This window comes from Bos javanicus, chromosome 23 (assembly GCF_032452875.1).
Source record: "Bos javanicus breed banteng chromosome 23, ARS-OSU_banteng_1.0, whole genome shotgun sequence".
Lineage (NCBI taxonomy): Eukaryota > Metazoa > Chordata > Mammalia > Artiodactyla > Bovidae > Bos > Bos javanicus.
The window spans coordinates 26594688-26613606 of NC_083890.1; the positions used below are offsets into that span (position 1 = coordinate 26594688).

General features: G+C 36.9%; 1 protein-coding gene across 1 annotated transcript in view; it reads left to right on the forward strand.

The window, feature by feature from the left end:
- The window catches only part of LOC133236442 (butyrophilin subfamily 1 member A1-like), a 57377-nt gene that overhangs the window by 28257 nt on the left and 10201 nt on the right, over positions 1 to 18919 (forward strand). The window contains exons 15-21 of the mRNA XM_061398467.1: positions 6026 to 6050; positions 7444 to 7460; positions 8786 to 8806; positions 10250 to 10270; positions 13450 to 13470; positions 14817 to 14837; positions 15776 to 15796. Of these exons, the coding sequence (XP_061254451.1) occupies positions 6026 to 6050; positions 7444 to 7460; positions 8786 to 8806; positions 10250 to 10270; positions 13450 to 13470; positions 14817 to 14837; positions 15776 to 15796 (147 nt within the window). The remainder of the gene's footprint in view (positions 1 to 6025; positions 6051 to 7443; positions 7461 to 8785; positions 8807 to 10249; positions 10271 to 13449; positions 13471 to 14816; positions 14838 to 15775; positions 15797 to 18919) is intronic.

An 18919-nucleotide genomic window follows, 5' to 3' on the forward strand; every position in this document is an offset into this window, starting at 1 on the left:
TCTTTGTCTCAAGAAAATGTATGCCCCCTTAAATTCTTCATTGATCCATTAGCTTTTAATGAGTGTTGTTTAATTTCATGCATTTGTAAATTTTCCAGTTTTCTATTTCTTATTGATTTTTGGACTCATCTTATTGGTAGTTCCATACCATTGTGAGCAGACAAAATATTTAGTAGGATTTCAGTCTTCTTGAATTTGCTAAGACTTTGTTTTGTGGCCCAATATATGATCTAAATATAAAATATTCCATGTGTGATTCTGAAGAATATGTATTTTCTGTTGATGGATAAGTGTTCTTGATATATTTGTGAGGTTTATTTGGCTTATAGTGTTGTTCAGATCCACTGTTTCCTAATTGATTGCCTATGTGATCTATTCATTGTTGGGAGTGAGGTATTCAAGTACCCCACTACTGTTGTATTGCTATTTATTTCTCCTTTTATCTCTGTGAATATGTGTCTTGTATATTTAGGTGCTACAAAATTAGACACATAGACATTTATAATTTTTATATCTTCAGAATTAACCCCCTTTTTCACTATGTAATGAAATATATATGTCTCATTTTCCTCTTTTTGGCTTGAAATGTCTTTTTCCGTCCCTTCACCTTCAATCCATGTGTGTCTTTAAGGTGAAAGTGGGTCTCTTGTAGGTAACATAAAATTGAATCTATCTTTTTTTAAATTAGTTTTTCCATTCAGCCGCTCTATGTCTTTTGATTGGAATATTTATTTATATTTAACATAACTGTTGATCAGTTCAGTCCAGTTCAGTCGCTCAGTCATGTCCGACTCTTTGCGACCCCATGAATCGCAGCACACCAGGCCTCCCTGTCCATCACCAACTCCCGGAGTTCACGCAGGCTCAGTTCATTGAGTCAGTGATGCCATCCAGCCATCTCATCCTCTGTCGTCCCCTTCTCCTCCTGTCCCCAATCCCTTCCAGCATCAGAGTCTTTTCCAATGAGTCAACTCTTTGCATGAGGTGGCCAAAGTACTGGAGTTTCAGCTGTAGCATCATTCCTTCCAAAGAAATCCCAGGGCTGATCTCCTTCAGAATGGCCTGGTTGGATCTCCTTGCAGTCCAAGGGACTCTCAAGAGTCTTCTCCAACACTACAGTTCAATTCTTTGGTGCTCAGCCTTCTTCACAGTCCAACTCTCACACCCATACATGACCACAGGAAAAACCATAGCCTTGACTAGACGGACCTTTGTTGGCAAAGTAATGTCTCTGCTTTTCAATATGCTGTCTAGGTTGGACATAACTTTCCTTCCAAGGAGTAAGCGTCTTTTAATTTCATGGCTGCAATCACCATCTGTAGTAATTTGGGAGCCCCCAAAAATAAAGTCTGACACTCTTTCCACTGTTTCCACATCTATTTCCCATGAAGTGATGGGACCGGATGCCATGATCTTCATTTTCTGCATGTTGAGCTTTAAGCCAACTTTTTCACTCCCCACTTTCACATTCATCAAGAGGCTTTTGAGTTCCTCTTCACTTTCTGCCATAAGGGTGGTGTTATCTGCATATCTGAGTTTATTGATATTTCTCCTGGCAATCTTGATTCCAGATTGCGTTTCTTTCAGTCCAGCATTTCTCATGATGTATTCTGCATATAAGTTAAATAAGCAGGATGACAATATACAGCCTTGACATACTCCTTTTTCTATTTGGAACCAGTCTGTTGTTCCATGTCCAGTTCTAACTGTTGCTTCCTGACCTGCATATATATTTCTCAAGAGGCAGATCAGGTGGTCTGGTATTCCCATCTCTTTCAGAATTTTCCAGTTTATTGTGATCCACACAGCCAAAGGCTTTGGCATAGTCAATAAAGCAGATGTTTTTCTGGAACTCTCTTGCTTTTTCCATGATCCAGTGGATGTTGGCAATTTGATCTCTGGTTCCTCTGCCTTTTCTAAAACCAGCTTGAACATCAGGAAGTTCACAGTTCACATATTGCTGAAGCCTGGCTTGGAGAATTTTGAGCATTACTTTACTAGCGTGTGAGATGAGTGCAACTGTGCAGTAGTTTGAGCATTCTTTGGCATTGCCTTTCTTTGGGAGTGGAATGAAAACTGACCTTTTCCAGTCCTGTGGCCACTGCTGAGTTTTCCAAATTTGCTGGCATATTGAGTGCAGCACTTTCACAGCATCATCTTTCAGGATTTGAAAGAGCTCTACTGGAATTCCATCACCTCCACTAGCTTTGTTCGTAGTGATGCTTTCTAAGGCCCACTTGACTTCACATTCCAGTATGTCTGGCTCTAGGTCAGTGATCAACCATCGTGATTATCTGGGTCATAAAGATCTTTTTGTACAGTTCTTCTGTGTATTCTTGCCACCTCTTCTTAATCTCTTCTGCTTCTGTTAGGTCCATACCATTTCTGTCCTTTATCGAGCCCATCTTTGCATGAAATGTTCCTTGGTATCTCTAATTTTCTTGAAGAGATCTCTAGTCTCTCCCATTCTGTTGTTTTCCTCTATTTCTTTGCATTGATTGCTGAAGAAGGCTTTCTTATCTCTTCTTGCTATTCTTTGGAACTCTGCATTCGGAAGCTTATATCTTTCCTTTTCTGCTTTGCTTTTCGCTTCTCTTCTTTTCACAGCTATTTGTAAGGCCTCCCTAGACAGCCATTTTGCTTTTTTGCATTTCTTTTCCATGGGGATGGTCTTGATCCCTGTCTCCTGTACAATGTCATGAACCTCATTCCATAGTTCATCAGGCACTCTATCTATCAGATCTAGTCCCTTAAATCTATTTCTCACTTCCACTGTATAATCATAAGGGATTTGATTGAGGTCATACCTTAATGGTCTAGTGGTTTTCCCTACTTTCCTAAATTTCAGGCTGAATTTGGTAATAAGGAGTTCATGATCTGAGCCACAGTCAGCTCCCAGTCTTGTTTTTGCTGACTGTATAGAGCTTCTCCATCTTTGGCTGCAAAGAATGTAATCAGTCTGATTTCAGATGTCCATGTGTAGAGTCTTCTCTTGTGCTTTTGGAAGAGGGTGTTTGCTATGACCAGTGCATTCTCTTGGCAAAACTCTATTAGTCTTTTCCCTGCTTCATTCCGTATTCCAAGACCAAATTTGCCTGTTACTCCAGGTGTTTCTTGACTTCCTACTTTTGCATTGCAGTCCCCTATAATGAAAAGGACATCTTTTTCGGGTGTTAGTTTTAAAACGTCTTGTAGGTCTTCATAGAACTGTTCAACTTCAGCTTCTTCAGTGTTACTGGTTGGGGCATAGAATTGAATTACTGTGGTATTGAATGGTTTGCCTTGGAAATGAACAGAGATCATTCTGTCATTTTTGAGATTGCATCCAAGTACTGCATTTCGGACTCTTTTGTTGACCATGATAGCTACTCCATTTCTTCTGAGGGATTCCTGCCCACAGTAGTAGATATAATGGTCATCTGAGTTAAATTCACCCATTCCAGTCCATTTTAGTTTGCTGATTCCTAGAATGTCGACTTTCACTCTTGCCATCTCTTGTTTGACTACTTCCAATTTGCCTTGATTCATGGACCTGACATTCCAGGTTCCTATGCAATATTGCTCTTACAGCATTGGACCTTGCTTCTATCACCAGTCACATCCACGACTGGGTATTGTTTTCGCTTTGGCTCCATCCTTTCATTCTTTCTGGAGTTATTTCTCTACTGATCCCCAGTAGCATATTGGGCACCTACTGACCTGGGGAGTTCCTCTTTCAGCATCCTATAATTTTGCTTTTTCATACTGTTTATGGGGTTCTCAAGGCAAGAATACTGAAGTGGTTTGCCATTCCCTTCTCCAGTGGACCACATTCTGTCAGATCTCTCCACCATGACCCGCCCATCTTGGGTTGCCCCACAGGCATGGCTTAGTTTCATTGAGTTAGACAAGGCTGTGGTCCTAGTGTGATTAGATTGACTAGTTTTCTGTGAGTATGGTTTCAGTGTGTCTGCCCTCTGATGCCCTCTTGCAACACCTACCATCTTACTTGGGTTTCTCTTACCTTGGGCGTGGGGTATCTCTTCACATCTGCTCCAGCAAAGCAGAGCCCTTGCTCCTTACTTTGGATGAGGGGTATCTCCTCACCACCGCCCTTCCTGACCTTCAACGTGGGATAGCTCCTCTAGGCCCTCTGTGCCCACGCAGCCACCGCTCCTTGGACGTGGGGTTGGTCCTCCCGGCCGCCGCCCCTGGCCTCCGGCATAGGGTCGTGGGGTAGCTCCTCCCGGCCGCTGCCCCTGACCTCGCACGCGGGGTAGCTCCTCTCGGCAGTTCCTGCGCTGTCGCAGCCTGGCACTCTCAGCCGCTGCCCCTGACCTCGGACGTGGGGTAACTCCTCTTGGCCACTGCCCTTCAGGCATAGGGTCCTCCTGGCTTCTGCCCCTGACCTCCGACGTCGGGTAGCTCCTCTCAGCTGTGCTTTAGCGCACCAGTTGCAGCCGCCCGCGCTTTAGCGCGCCGGTCGCAGCCACCGGCGCTTTAGCGTGCTGGTTGGATAGGTAAAAACTTACTAGTGCCATTTTGTTAATTGTTTTTCCGTTATTCTGTAGGTCTGTTGTTCCCTGTTTCTTACTCTGTTTTGCATGTGTATATATGTGTGTTGATGTCTTTTTTTTATCAGTATGATTTAATTTCTTTATCATATTCTTTTGCATAATTATTACAGATTTTGTTTCCCTTTGGGTTACTATGAAGTTTACATAAAATATCTTAAATTATAACACCCTATTTCAAGCTGATAATAACATAACTTCAGAAGAATTCCTAAACCTTACACTTTTTGCTTCTTCACCTCACGTTTTGCTGCTAAGTCACTTCAGTTGTGTCCAACTCTGTGCGACCCCATAGACGGAAGCCCACCAGGCTCCCCGTCCCTGGGGTTCTCCAGGCAAGAACACTGGAGCGGGTTGCCATTTCCTTCTCTAATGCATGAAAGTGAAAAGTGAAAATGAAGTCGCTCAGTTGTGTCTGACTCCACGGGATTTTCTGGGCAAGAGTACTGGAGTGGTTTGCCATTGCCTTCTCCCATCTCACAGTTTAGGTTATTGCTATTACAAGTTACATATTTTTTTAATATTTGTAACTAGCAACAGTTTGTTGTAGTTATGGCTATTTTACTACATTCATTATTTTAACTTTGAATTCTGAGTGAATTATGAATCACAATTATATTACCAAATTTAACTTTGACTATTTATCAATAATGATCAGTGAGCTTTCTGCTACCTTTTTATGCTATTGTCCCAAGATATTCCTAAAATGTTTTCATTAACACTAATACAATTACTAGTTTTAATATTTTTCTTTTCCCAGTGATATTTTTCCATTACATTTTCGTTTTCAGGAGTGAAATTTAGGAACATATATCTTTAATGAATGGAACAGGCTTCTTATGGGCTTCCCAAGTGGCTCAGTGGTAAAGAGCCAGCTTGCAAATTCAAGAGATTCAGGGCACTCAGGTTAAATCCCTGGATTGGGACATTCCCCTGGAGAAGGAAATGGCAACCCACTCCAATATTCCTGCCTGGAAAATTTTCAGAGATAGAGGAGCCTGATAAGCTATAGTCCAGGGATCACAAAAGAATCAGACACAACTGAGTGACTGAGCACACACAGGCGTCTTATGTACATGTACTAGTACAGTTATGGACACAAAGGTGTTTTAGTGTATACTTTCTCATCACTTTTTAAGTACCTATCTTATGTATGTGTACTCGTTTGCATTTTATTCTGAAAAAAAGAAAAAGTTCTAATGAAAAACAAAATATTTATACTAGTTATTCAAGAAGAATTCCTAGTCAGTCTCCTCTCAGTAGGTAATTTCCTATTTATTTCCTTTTGCATAAGAGGTAGGAGAATATAAAACAGTACTGCCTCTGATTGATCATCCGTAAGGTTCCTATTCTCATAAATAAGAATCAATTTGAACCATAAACTATAAAACTTTAAAAGTTTTTTATCCTCTTCCTTCCTGACATTGAGCCCTCACTTTGAACAAACTGGTTTTCTTTCTTTTATTTTTCAGATAAGAGTAAACAAGAAAAAGGCAAGTCCAATTAAGCTATTTCATTGTATACCTAGCCATGTTTCATCTGTTTCTTCTACCTTTGTCTTCAGTATGATTATACTCCTCAGTTCCAACAGACATATTTTTCATGACTTAGTCTTGTTATCTTTCCAACTATAGTTTGCCATCATCATTTGTTATTACATTTTCCCCAATATTCTCTTTCATTTGTCTTAATCATTGAAACAATATAAACAGATTCATTCTGTTGTATAAATTTTGTTAATAATATATCTGAAAAGTTTTGTACTTTTAAAGCTTATGGTGTATAAATTTTCTCTAAAAAAGGTTCAAGCTGTTTGACTGAGGACCACTTCTACCAACATTTAATATCTATTCCACTTCCTATCAAATAATTTGTTTGTTAGCTCATTCAGGTATGAATTAAAATAGAAGTTAAACTACAGTTAGGTTTCATTAAATAGGTGAACAGAGAAGTGAATAGAGGCGCCCAGGAACATAACCCTGCATTTTCTCTAGGACCAGTATTACCTACTTCAGTATTTTAAGCAACTTTATACAACATGTGTGTGTTCAACCAGTCAGTCATGTCCTACATGTTCTTCATGGCCCCATGGGCTATAGCCCACAAGGCTCCTCTGTCCATGGGATTCTCCAGGCAAGAATACTGGAGTGGGTTGCCATTTCCTTCCCCAGGGGATCTTCCCAAACCAGAGATAGAATCCGCATCTCCTGCATTGGCAGGCAGATTCTTTACCACTAACGCCACCTGGTTATACAACATAGATATCACAAAAACAAGAATTGACTATATCACTATTGATAGCAGCCACAGATCTTATTAAAGCTAGCATAGCAAATAATAAAAGCCTAAACAATGTCAAAAGGGATTAAGAACACTTTTTAAAGGTAGTTATTTTATCTAATAGGAATTTCCAGGTGACTCAGTGGTAAAGAATTTGCCTGCCAGTGCAAAGACTCCAGTATGATCCTTGGGTAGGGAAGATCCCCTGGAGGAGGAAATGTTAGCCTGCTCCAGTATTCTTGCCCACAAAGTCCCATGGATAGAGGAGCCTGGCAGGCTACAGTTCATGAGGTTGCAAAGAGTCAGACATGACTGAGCAACTGAGCACAGCACACACATATTTTATCTAACATTTCTAAATTTTTCTCAGTTCAGTAAATTCTCTCTTTCACTCCTCTTTTCATTTTTGTAGACAATTCTCTGATAAATATGAGCTCTTAGACAGTGTGTGTGTGTGTATATGTGCATCTTTGCATGGAAAATATTTGTGTGTGTTTTTTTACCTGAAAACTAATGGGTTTATTTTAAATTTAAAAATTGTAATATTTGATTTTTTCTGTTTCTTTCACAAAATATTTTCACTAATCTTTTCATTTTATTTTTCAGAGAGACCACAGAAAATATTCGGTAAATTTTCTGACAACTCATTACTCCCAAATCCTTTTATAATTATTCCTTTCTTGGTGTCTTTGAGATTATCTATCTTTTATCTATATGTCATCCATTGGCTCACTCTTCTCCTGGGTGTCTACACTTCCCTCCCCAAGTTTTTGGTTACCTCTCCTCTATTAACTTGTCTCCATTTCTTGTCCCTTCCTTCCATTTGTGCTCACTTTTTTCATTCCACACCATTTCTTCTCTATAAATACTGTCCTTTTTTTTGTACCCAGAGACCTTCCACAGTTTCAATGAGAAGTCATGAGACAAATGGCATATGATTTTTATTCTATCTGTTTTTCTGGAAAATATTCAAACTTTGGACCTCTGTCACGTGCTCCAAATATTAGGGCTCATTTCTTTGCAATAGACACTTATCAAAGTTTATTACTTATGAGACAATAAACATGTGATTAAATATCCCCACCGATTGTTCTATCAAAAATGTGTAAATTCTGATTTTATTTAATGGCCATTTGTAAGCATGAAGCTGTCTTCCACTGCAATCAATCTTTTTACCCAAGTGTTCACAAGTATATAGATATTTTACACAATTCCTACTCATATTTTTTCTACCAACTATAGTCATTCTCCTTATATTTTTGCATTTTGTTGGCATAGAACTTAACTATACCATATAAAATTCTTTTATGGATGTAGAAGCAATTTATATCTTTAATACATTTCTTGATAATATATACCTATTACTTAAAAAGCTATTATCCTAGAATACTTCTGTAAGGTTATTGCCCTCCTTAATTTTAAAATTGCTTTTATGTTTCCAGGTTGCATAGAATTTAGGAATATACTTCTTTCATATATGTGGCAGGCTTCATATAACTACTGCTACAGATACAGTTTTGGTCAGATGAATGTTTATATTATATGCTTCCTCATCACTTTTTAAGTATCTGTCTTGTATGTGAACATGCTTGCACTTTATTCTGAAAAAGAAGGTCTGTTGAAAGAATAATGATTGATTATATGTGTGTGTATATATATATATAAACACACACACACACACACATATATATATATATCCCAGAGGAAGTCATGTCTACTTTCTCTCAAGGTGTCACCACCTATCTTAACTGCTTTGCACAGTGGGTGAAAGTTGTACAGCAACGCTGCCTTTGATTGGTTTGATGGCTTTAGGAAACTTGTGGTTCCAATTCCCAGAAATATTAGCTTAAACTACAGAGTAAACTCAATGCTTCTAAAAATTTTATATTCATCTCTTCCTGACATTGTACTTTCATTTTGAATGTTAATTCTTTCTTATTTTTATTTTTCAGACAAGAAGGAACAGGGAAAAGGCAAGTTCCAATGATGTATTATTATTTCATATGTACACATATATCTGTTTCACTGAATAGGTCTGGATACTATGATCAACTTCCCAGAAATTCCTGTTCCCATTTCCAAGACCGTGATTTCTCTAAACAATTTCTCACTAAAAGAATGTAAAATGTCTTGAAAAAAAATAGCCATTTCCAGATTAGGTAGAAAATGTCAAACTTACTTTGGAATATCTTGTTAAATGAACAGCAAGGAAGCTACATTAGGCTTCTGGGGTCCTTTGAAGAGGACACAGGTTTCAACTTAAATAAGATCCCACTTCATAATGATTTTAGAGATTGAGCATCAAAGAAATACTGACTGGAAAATCTTAAACTCATCAAGCATGTTAAATATCTACATGTTGCTGATAATACACAGTTACATTGGTTAAGGTAGCAGGATATTAGAGAATTTATTCATTATTCTGTGTGTATGTGTTATTCACTCAGTCATGTCTGACTCTTTGCAACTCCATGGACTGTAGCCCACTAGGTTCCTCTGTCCATGGAATTCTCCAGGCAAGAATATGGAGTGGGTTGCCATTTCCTTCACCAGGGGATCTTCCTGACCCAGAGATTGAACCTGGGCCTCCTGCATTAAAATATATGTCTGCATTTTTAAACTTTCTGATATTGAACTTTATTCAAGATAACTTGAGGCCATCTGATTTGGAACTGCCATCACTGCCACTTAATATTTCAATTTCCTTCTTTTCATGTAACAAGGCTATATATATCCATGGGTTGGGGCTTTTTGGGAGGCACTACTGGTAAAGAATTCACCTGCCAGTTCAGGAGACACAAGAGACTCTGGTTTGGTCCCTGGGCCAGGAAGATCCCCTGGAGAAGGAAATGGCAAAACCACTCCAGTATTCTTGCCTGGAAAATTCTATGAACAAAGGAGCCTGGCAGTCCCTGGGGTTGCAAAGGGTGGAACGAAACTGAGCACAGCACAACACAAGAACTTACCAAAGCTAACAAATCAAATAATAAAAGCCTCAGCTCAGTTCAGTTCAGTTCAGTCACTCAGTCGTGTCCGACTCTTTGCGACTCCATGAATTGCAGCACGCCAGGCCTCCCTGTCCATCAATAAAAGCCTAAATAATGCCAAAAAATGTCAATAGCATATTTTAAGAGGTAACCACCACAACTAATATTTCTAAAAAATTTTCTCTTTCAGTAATTTCATTCCATTTCTAGTTTGATTTTTTTGTAAAATATTCTGTGGACAGAAGTGGGATTTCCTCCTCTGTTGGTACTTATGTGTGAGGTAGTGTGTATGTGAGTAAGTGTGTGTGTGTGCTTTTGCATGTTAATAGGTTTAATTTTGGGCTTATATTTAGAATTTTCAATACATTTAATTTTCTTCACATCTACTTCCCATGATATTTACATTTATCTTTGTATTTTATTTTTCAGAAGATCTTCCCCAAACAATTGGTAAATTTTCTCTGACATTTCCCATAACCATATAAATGACTGCTTTTTTGGTGTCTTTAGAGTTCCATTTTACCTATATGGTTTCCAGTGGCTCATTCTTCTGGATGTCTACGTGTCCCATTCACTTTATTTCTGCTCATGGTCTTCTCTCACATTATGTTCTCTTCATTTCTATTTCTATACTTTTCATTCATTCTCAATCCTTCTTTTTCATTCAATATCTGTACCTCCCTATAAACATTGATCTTGTGTTCTTCCAGAGACTTGTCATACTTATTGCATTATCAAGTTGGAGAGATGAAAGAAATTTGGCTGATATTCACATGGTTTCTATTCTATATATATTTTATGGACACTGCCCACTAATTTAGGACTTCTGTTTTGTATAAGAAATATGAGAGCCAGTTAAGATGCAATTAATTATTCACCAAACTTTAACAAGAACGCTTATTAGCTAAATATAGTTTTACTCCCATTCATTGGTCAAATGTGAACTGGAGGCTTAGTCTTATATAGCCTGTGAATATGTTATTCAAATGTTCTCAGGTATACAAATATTTTGCATAATCTTTCCTATCTTTTTTCTTTTAAATCAAAATGAATTTTGATTATACTTTCATTAACACAATTATGAATTCTGAAAATTTCAATTCCTTTTAAATGTTAAGAGAAAAACTTTCATATATTAAGGAAAGTTCATTGATTAATCTCTCAATTGAGAATGATGTAGGTCAATGACACAAAGACACTGGAATTTTTCCAAAAATTTTTATAATATAATACAAATATAATCATTTAAAGTTTAACATTCTCCATTTCTAATGGTATTTTTCCATTTTTTTGTCAGACTGAATAGGTTTGAAATACATCTACTTGATAAATAGATTTGGTTAGAGGGATGCTTTTACTATTTTCTTCCTCATCTCTTAACAACCTATCTTTGTGTTTTGTGTATTTGTACTCTGTTTTAAAATGAAAGAAGTGCCTCTAAAAGACCACGGATTGATATTGTTTATCCAACAAAGTTATATCAACTTCCTCTCATGATCAGTTTTCTGTTTAGCTCTTGTGCACCAAGTCCATACGGAAGTAAAAGAATATTGCCTCTGATTGGTGAGGTGGCTTTGGAATCTTCCAATTCCAGTTCTTAGAATTATTGGTCAGTTTGAACTGTAGAGAAAATTATGGAAGTGTTTCAAATTTTTATCCTCTTCACTTACTGATATGTATCCTCATTTTGAATGTAGATTGATTGTTTTTCTTTTTATATTAGTATAAGTGTAAACAGAAAAAAGACAAGTCCTAGTAATGTGTGCCTAGTCATGCTTTCATGTGTCTTTTGCACCTGTCTTTAAGTATCAATGATCATCACCTTCTATTCCTGTATCTGTATATTTTGCCATGATTTTGTTTCATTATTTTGAGTATGCCATTTCTCTTTTTAATTCACTTTCCTGTATTATTATTGCTCTGGATTGTCCTGCATTTCAACACTTGTAGACAAATACTTTTGTCAAGTAAATTATATTAATAGTATGTCTCTGATGTTTTGTCATTTTTAGAATGGCTAATGTATAGGTGTATCCCAAGATAATTCAAGAACCCCTTTCACTGTCATCTCACACAGCATTCGCCTTCTATTAATGTGATTTAGATAAGATAAGCTTCATTCAAGTACATGCTAAAATATAAACTTGCACAAAACAAATTCAATATTAATGGGTTCATGAAAATGTTATGAATAGAGATTCCTAGAAACCTAACACAGATTTCCTTCTGGAATAGTGTTTCACTATACTGGAACAGTGACTTTTGGTGACTATACATGACAAAGCTACTGCAATAACCAGAATGACTTATATATATATTTCATGGAAGTCAAAGAACATATAAAGTTAACAATTGAATAATAAAAGCCTGCTGCTGCTGCTGCTGCTAAGTCGCTTCAGTCGTGTCCCACTCTGTGCGACCCCATAGACGGCAGCCCACCAGGCTTCCCCGTCCCTGGGATTCTCCAGGCAAGAACACTGGAGTGGGTTGCCATTTCCTTCTCCAATGCATGAAAGTGAAAAATGAAAGTGAAGTCGCCCAGACGTGTCCAACTCTAGTGACCCCATGGACTGCAGCCTACCAGGCTCCTCCATCCATGGGATTTTCTAGGCAAAAGTACTGGAGTGGGGTGCCATTGCCTTCTCCAATAAAAGCCTAAATAAGGCTAAAAACAGATCAATAGTATTTTTATAAGGTAAACAGCAGAACTAATGTGCCCCTGAATTTTTTTTATCTCAATTCACTAAATTCAGTCCTTTCCCCCCTTTAACATTTGAAATATATTTTCTGGACACAAGTGATCCTTCAACCAGTGTTGGTTCACAAGTGTGTGCAGGCACACATATGTGTGTGTTTATCTGTATTCTGATACATTTAACTTTCAGTTCAGTTCAGTTCTGGATTTCCCTTGTGGCTCAGCTGGTAAAGAATCCACCTACAGTGCAGGAGACCTGGGTTCAGTCCCTGGTTTGGGAAGATCCCCTGGAGAAAGGAAAGGCTACCCACTCCAGTATTCTGGCAGGGAGATTTACATGGACTATGTCCATGGGGTTGCAAACAGTCGGACATGACTGAACAACTTTCACTTTCAGTTCAGTCTCTCAGTCGTGTCTGACTCTTTGCCACCCCATGGACTGCAGCACGCCAGGCTTCCCTGTCCATCACCAACTGCCAGAGTTTACTCAAACTCATGTCCATCGAGTCAGTGATACCATCCAACCATCTCATCCTCTGTCATCCCCTTCTTCTCTCACCTTCAATCTTTCCCAGCATCAGGGTATTGTCAAATGAGACAATTCTTTGCATCAGGTGGCCAAAGCATTGGAGTTTCAGCTTCAGCATCAGTCCTTCCAATGAATATTCAGGATTGAATTCCTTTAGGATTGACTGGTTGGATCTCCTTGCTGTCCAAGGAATTCTCAAAAGTCTTCTCCAACACCACAGTTCAAAAGCATCAATTCTTTAGCACTCAGTTTTCTTTATAGCCCAAATCTCAAATCATTATAGTCCAACTCTCACATTTAGTCCAATTTTTACATTTAATACATGGATATTTTTCAATAAATTTGAATTTTATTTGATTTTGTTTCCTATGTTATTTACATTGTTCTCTCCATTATGTTTTTCAGAAGAACTTCAGAAAAAACTGGGTAAATTATCTCTGATAACTTTTTATTCCATTGTCCTTTTTAAATGACTGCTTTCTTGATGTTTTTAACATTCCATGACTTTTTACCAAATGTGATCTATTGGTTCATTCTTCTTTTGTATGTCTACTGCTCCTTCTTCAGGGTTTTTGTTTGTTTATGGACTTCTACATTAAATACTGTCCATTTCCATTTTCCTACTTTCTATCATTTCCTCATTCTTTTTTTTTTTCTTCATTCCATACTGCCCCTTTCTAGAAACATTGGCTTCTCCTGTCTTCCACTGACTTGCCATTGATCCTTTATTAGTTTTGTGACATAAGGGGATTGATTAGGCCAACAGATGTATGAGTTCCAGTCTGTACATACTGTTTTGAAAACATCCATTAACTTAGGGTCACTGTACATATTCCAAGTTCAAGAAGCCATTACTGTACAATTGATATTTTCCCAAGATAAAAGAAGATTTCAGATTTCATGAGTGAAGTTTCTTCCTGCATTATCCTGTCAAAGACCGTATAAATTCCACTGGCATTCACAGGTCACCTATGACCTTGGATCTCACTCTTTCACTGCCCTTGATCATATTACTCAAGTGTTCTCAGTCATACAAATATTTTACACAATTTTTTCTGGCTATTTTCCAAACTATAATAAATGTTCTTATTCTTTTGCACTTTCGGTCACACAGTTATTAATTCTATGAACTGCAATACCTATTAAATGTTTGTAGAAGGATATTATATCAAGAAAATTTCATGTGTCTTCAATTCAAAATTCTTTGTGAATGACACAAAAAGCTATTTTCCTAACATGATTCTGAAAGATTTTTTCATAAAACATCAATATAATCACTAAAAGTTCAGCATCTTTCTTTTCCAAATTTTAAATTATATTTCTGTTTACAGGTTGAATATAGTTTGGGAACTTATATCTTTAATGCATGTAGCAGGTTCCATGTAATTACTACAACAGATGCAGTTTTGACTAATGAGTACATTTTCTATAGGCTTTTCATTACATTTTAAGTTCCTATGTCATATTTGTGTATGTTAATATGGTATTTTAGTCTGAAAAAGAGGAGATAGCCCAATGAAGGATGATTGACATTATTTATCCTATGGTTTCATTTCTTAATTCCTTTTGCACTAAGGGGTTGTATGGAAAACAGCATTGCCTTTCATTGGGTTAGATGGTCTTTGCAAATTTTTAGTTCCAATATTTTAGAAATAACCATCAATTCTTTTAAAGAAGTAAAGCTCATAGGATTTCAAATTTTTCTACTCTTTTCTCCCTAATACTGTGTTTTCATTTTTAATGAATTGGTTTTTCTTTCTTCTATTTTTCAGATAAATATAAACAGGAAAAAGGTAAATGCCATTAATATATTTCACTTCATGCCTAGGCAATGTTTTCCTGCTTATTTTACCTTCGTCTTCAACTTCAATAATTATCTTCCTCAATGCCAATGTGCATATAGTTTTACATGTTCATGCTTTTTTATTATTTTATTTTTTCAAATAAAATTAACTCTCTTCACCTGTAATTCAGATACAGTATTTGAAAGGTAATGCTTCTTCATCATTTCTTATGTATCTGTTTCATTATTACTGATTTTTCCTGTTACTGCAAACTCTGCATGTATTTTCTTTCTGCTGAGTAAATTTTAGTAACAATTTATCTGTAATATTTTGGTATTTTTTAAGGTTTCTGATCTGAACTTTATGTCTTTTGATTTATAACAGCCTTCACTGTCATTTAATACCTTATCTCCATTTCTTTCATCTGACTATTTTTAAGATAAGTTGCATTTAGGTATGAGTTAAAATCAAAAGCATAAAATAAGATGATGCTTTAATTGGTTGAAAAAATGTTGTGAATAAAGGCATCCATGAACTTAACCCTGTAATTATAACTGACATATAATTAAGAGCAAAGAACTTATAAGCACTAAGAACTTCTGTAAACATCCATAATTTCAAAAGGGATCAAGAAAAATTGTATAATGATCAGAACAAAAATTCCAGCTTGTTTTCAATTCAGAAAATTCATTCATTTCCTCCTTCTTCATCTTTTGAAGAGTATTCTTGGCACAAAAGGGAGCTTTCAGCCAAGTGTATGTGTGTCTATGTGTGTGTGTGTGTGTGTGTTCACATGTGTGTGTGCATGCACGTATGTATTCATGCATATGCATGTGTTTACATGGGTCATTATAGGTTTAATATTAAACACATCCTTTCAATAAATGTGCATTTTATTCATATTTCTTTCTCGTAAAATTTACAGTGATCTTTCCTTTTTTTTTCAGAAGAACTTCAGAAAAAATCAGGTAAATTTTCTCTAACGTCCACGTCTTTCTAAAACACTTTTAAATAACTACTTTCTTGATATCTTTCTATTCCATGCCTTTTTATAAACATGTCACCTTTTGGCTCACTCTGGATGTCTCCTGTTCCCACATGAATTTTGCATTATAAACTTTGTTCATATTAAGTGCTATTCATTTTGTTTCCCTGCCTTCATTCTTCCTATTCCTTCTTTTTTTAATTTCATACCTGATCTTCCCCCACATGCACTTGCCTCTTCTGTTTCTAGAAACTTGCAAAAGTTTCTCTATGAAATTTATGCAATGTAGGAGCTTAGGCTGATAGGCACATGGTTTCTACACTATATATGTATTTCTTGAAAATACCCAAAATTTGGACATCTGTATTCTAAATCTGAAGGCCTATTACTATGAAATTGATACTTTCTCATACTTTAGGAGATGAGAGGAAGTCTCCAAACTTGCTGATTAAAGTTTCTTTCTATATTGTTCTTTCAACTACTGTGTGAATTCAGATATAATTCCTTGGTCAAAATTCATTCTTACACTACACTGAACATATTATCCCAGAGTTTCCAGGTATATATTATTTTACTTAAGTTTTCTTAAATTTTTAAACTTTTCAACCACAAAAATTTTTCTTCACCTTTTTCATTTTTATTATCAGATCAACAAACTGTAATTCCTTTCAAATACTTATAGGAGGATTTTAATTTTAAGGAAAGTTCAAATATAATATATCTCTCAATTTTGAATTTTGTGTGTGAATCACATATGAAGCATGATTCCTGAGATATTTCCAAAAGATTTTTTAGTGAAACACTAATGTAATTATCATGTTTTATAACCTTTTTTTCTAAAGACATTCAAATATATTTTTGTTTTTAGAGGGAATTGAATTTAAGAATATGTCTCTTTAATGATACACTAGTTTTCATATACTAAAAGATAACCTGAGGCACAATATCATTTTCAAGGGTTTATCTGAGTAAACATCAATTCAAATTGGCAGCACTAAACTGAAAGTGGTTAAGTGTGCTCTACCAAAAGAAACTAGGGGCAAGCTCTTTATAGAGAAAATGATGCAGAAGCAAAGCAATTATTTTACTGGTCATAGCTTAAACTGTTGCCTTATTTATGAAAGCTTATTTGACTGTGATTGGCTGTTGTTAAGTTCTATCTTCTTGGATTGAAGGGCCTTGACTTTGGCTTCAGCTCGGTTTAGTCATTTAGTCGTGTCCAACTCTTTGTAACCCCATAAACTGCAGCACACAAGACTTTCCTGTCCATCACCAACTCCCAGAGCTTGCTCAAATTCATGTCCATCAAGTCACTGATGCCATCCAACCATCTCATTATCTGTCATCCCCTTCTCCTCCTATCTTCAATCTTGTCCAGCATCAGGGTCTTTTCTAATAAGTCACTTCTTTTCATCAGGTGGCCAAAGTATTTGAGCTTCAGCTTCAGCATCAGTCCTTCCAATGAACATTCAGGACTGATTTCCTTTAGGTTTGACTGGTTGGATCTCCTTGCAGTCCAAGGGACTCTCAAGAGTCTTCTCCAACACCACAGTTCAAAAGCATCATTTCTTCAGTGCTCAGCTTTCTTTATGGTCCAACTCTCACATCCACACATGACTACTGGAAGAACCATAATTTTGACTAGACAGACTTTTGTAGGCAAAGTAATGTCTCTGCTTTTTAAGATGCTGTCTAGGTTGGTCATAGCTTTTCTTCCAAGAAGCATGTGTCCTTTAATTTCTTGGCTTCAGTTGCCATCTGCAGTGATTTTGGAGCCCAAGAAAATAAAGTCACTGTTTCCCCATCTATTTGCCATGAAGTGATGGGACTGAATGCCATGATCTTTTTTTGAAAGCTGAGTTTTAAGCCAGATTTTTCACTCTCCTCTTTCACTTTCATCAAGAGGCTCTTTAGTTCCTCTTCAATTTGTGCCATAAGAGTAGTGTCATCTGCATATCTGAGGTTATTGATATTTCTCCCAGTAATCTTGATCCCAGCTTGTGCTTTATCCAGCCCAGCATTTTGCACGATGTACTCTGCATACAAGTTAAAGAGGCAGGGTGACAATATACAGGCTGGATGAACTCCTTTCCCAATTTGGAACCAGTCCATTGTTCCATTCCAGTTCTAACTGTTGCTTCTTGACCTGCATACAGATTTCTCAGGAGGCAGATAACAAGGTCTTATATTCCAATCTCTTGAAGAATTTTCCACAGTTTGTTGTGATCCACACAGCCAAAATCTTTGGCGTAGTCAAATGAAGCAGAAGTAGATGTTTTCTGGAATTCTCTTGCTTTTTCTATGATCCAGTGGATGATGGCAATTTGATATCTGGTTCCTCTGCCTTTTCTAAAACCAGCTCGAACATCTGGATGTTCTTAGTTCACATATTGGTAAAGCCTTGCTTGGAGAATTTTGAGAATTACTTTGCTAGTGTGTGAGATGAGTGCAATTGTGTGGTAGTTTGAGCATTCTTTGGCATTGCCTATCTTTGGGATTGGAATGAAAACTGACCTTTTCCAGTCCTGTGGCCACTGCTGAGTTTTCCAAATTTGCTGGCATATTAAGTGCAGCACTTTCACAGCATCATCCTTCAAGATTTGAAATAGCTCAGCTGCAATTCCATCACCTCCACTAGCTTTGTTCATAGTGATGCTTCCTAAGGCCCACTTGGCTTCACACTCAAGGATGTCTGGCTCTAGGTGAGTGATCACACCATCATGGTTATCTAGGTCATTAATATCTTTTTTGTATAATTCTGTGTATTCTTGCCACCTCTCCTTAATCTCCTCTGCTTCTGTTAGTTCCATACCTTTCCTAGCTTAGGTTTTGCTTATATAAGTTATCAAAACATTAAAGCCATTTCACTCTAATGGTCTGTGTTGAAATATTGAACACATATGACTACTGCTGCAGATACAGTTTTGGATAAATGAGTGCTTTTACCATGCAATTCCCTATCATTTTTTGAGCGCCTGTCTAGTGTGTATCTGCATATTTGCATTTCTTTCTTGTTCCTACATCTGGAACATATACCTCTGCTGCTTCATCTTATCTGAAGTTCTGTTTGTGTTTTTATGTATGTTAGAATTGGACATAACTGAGC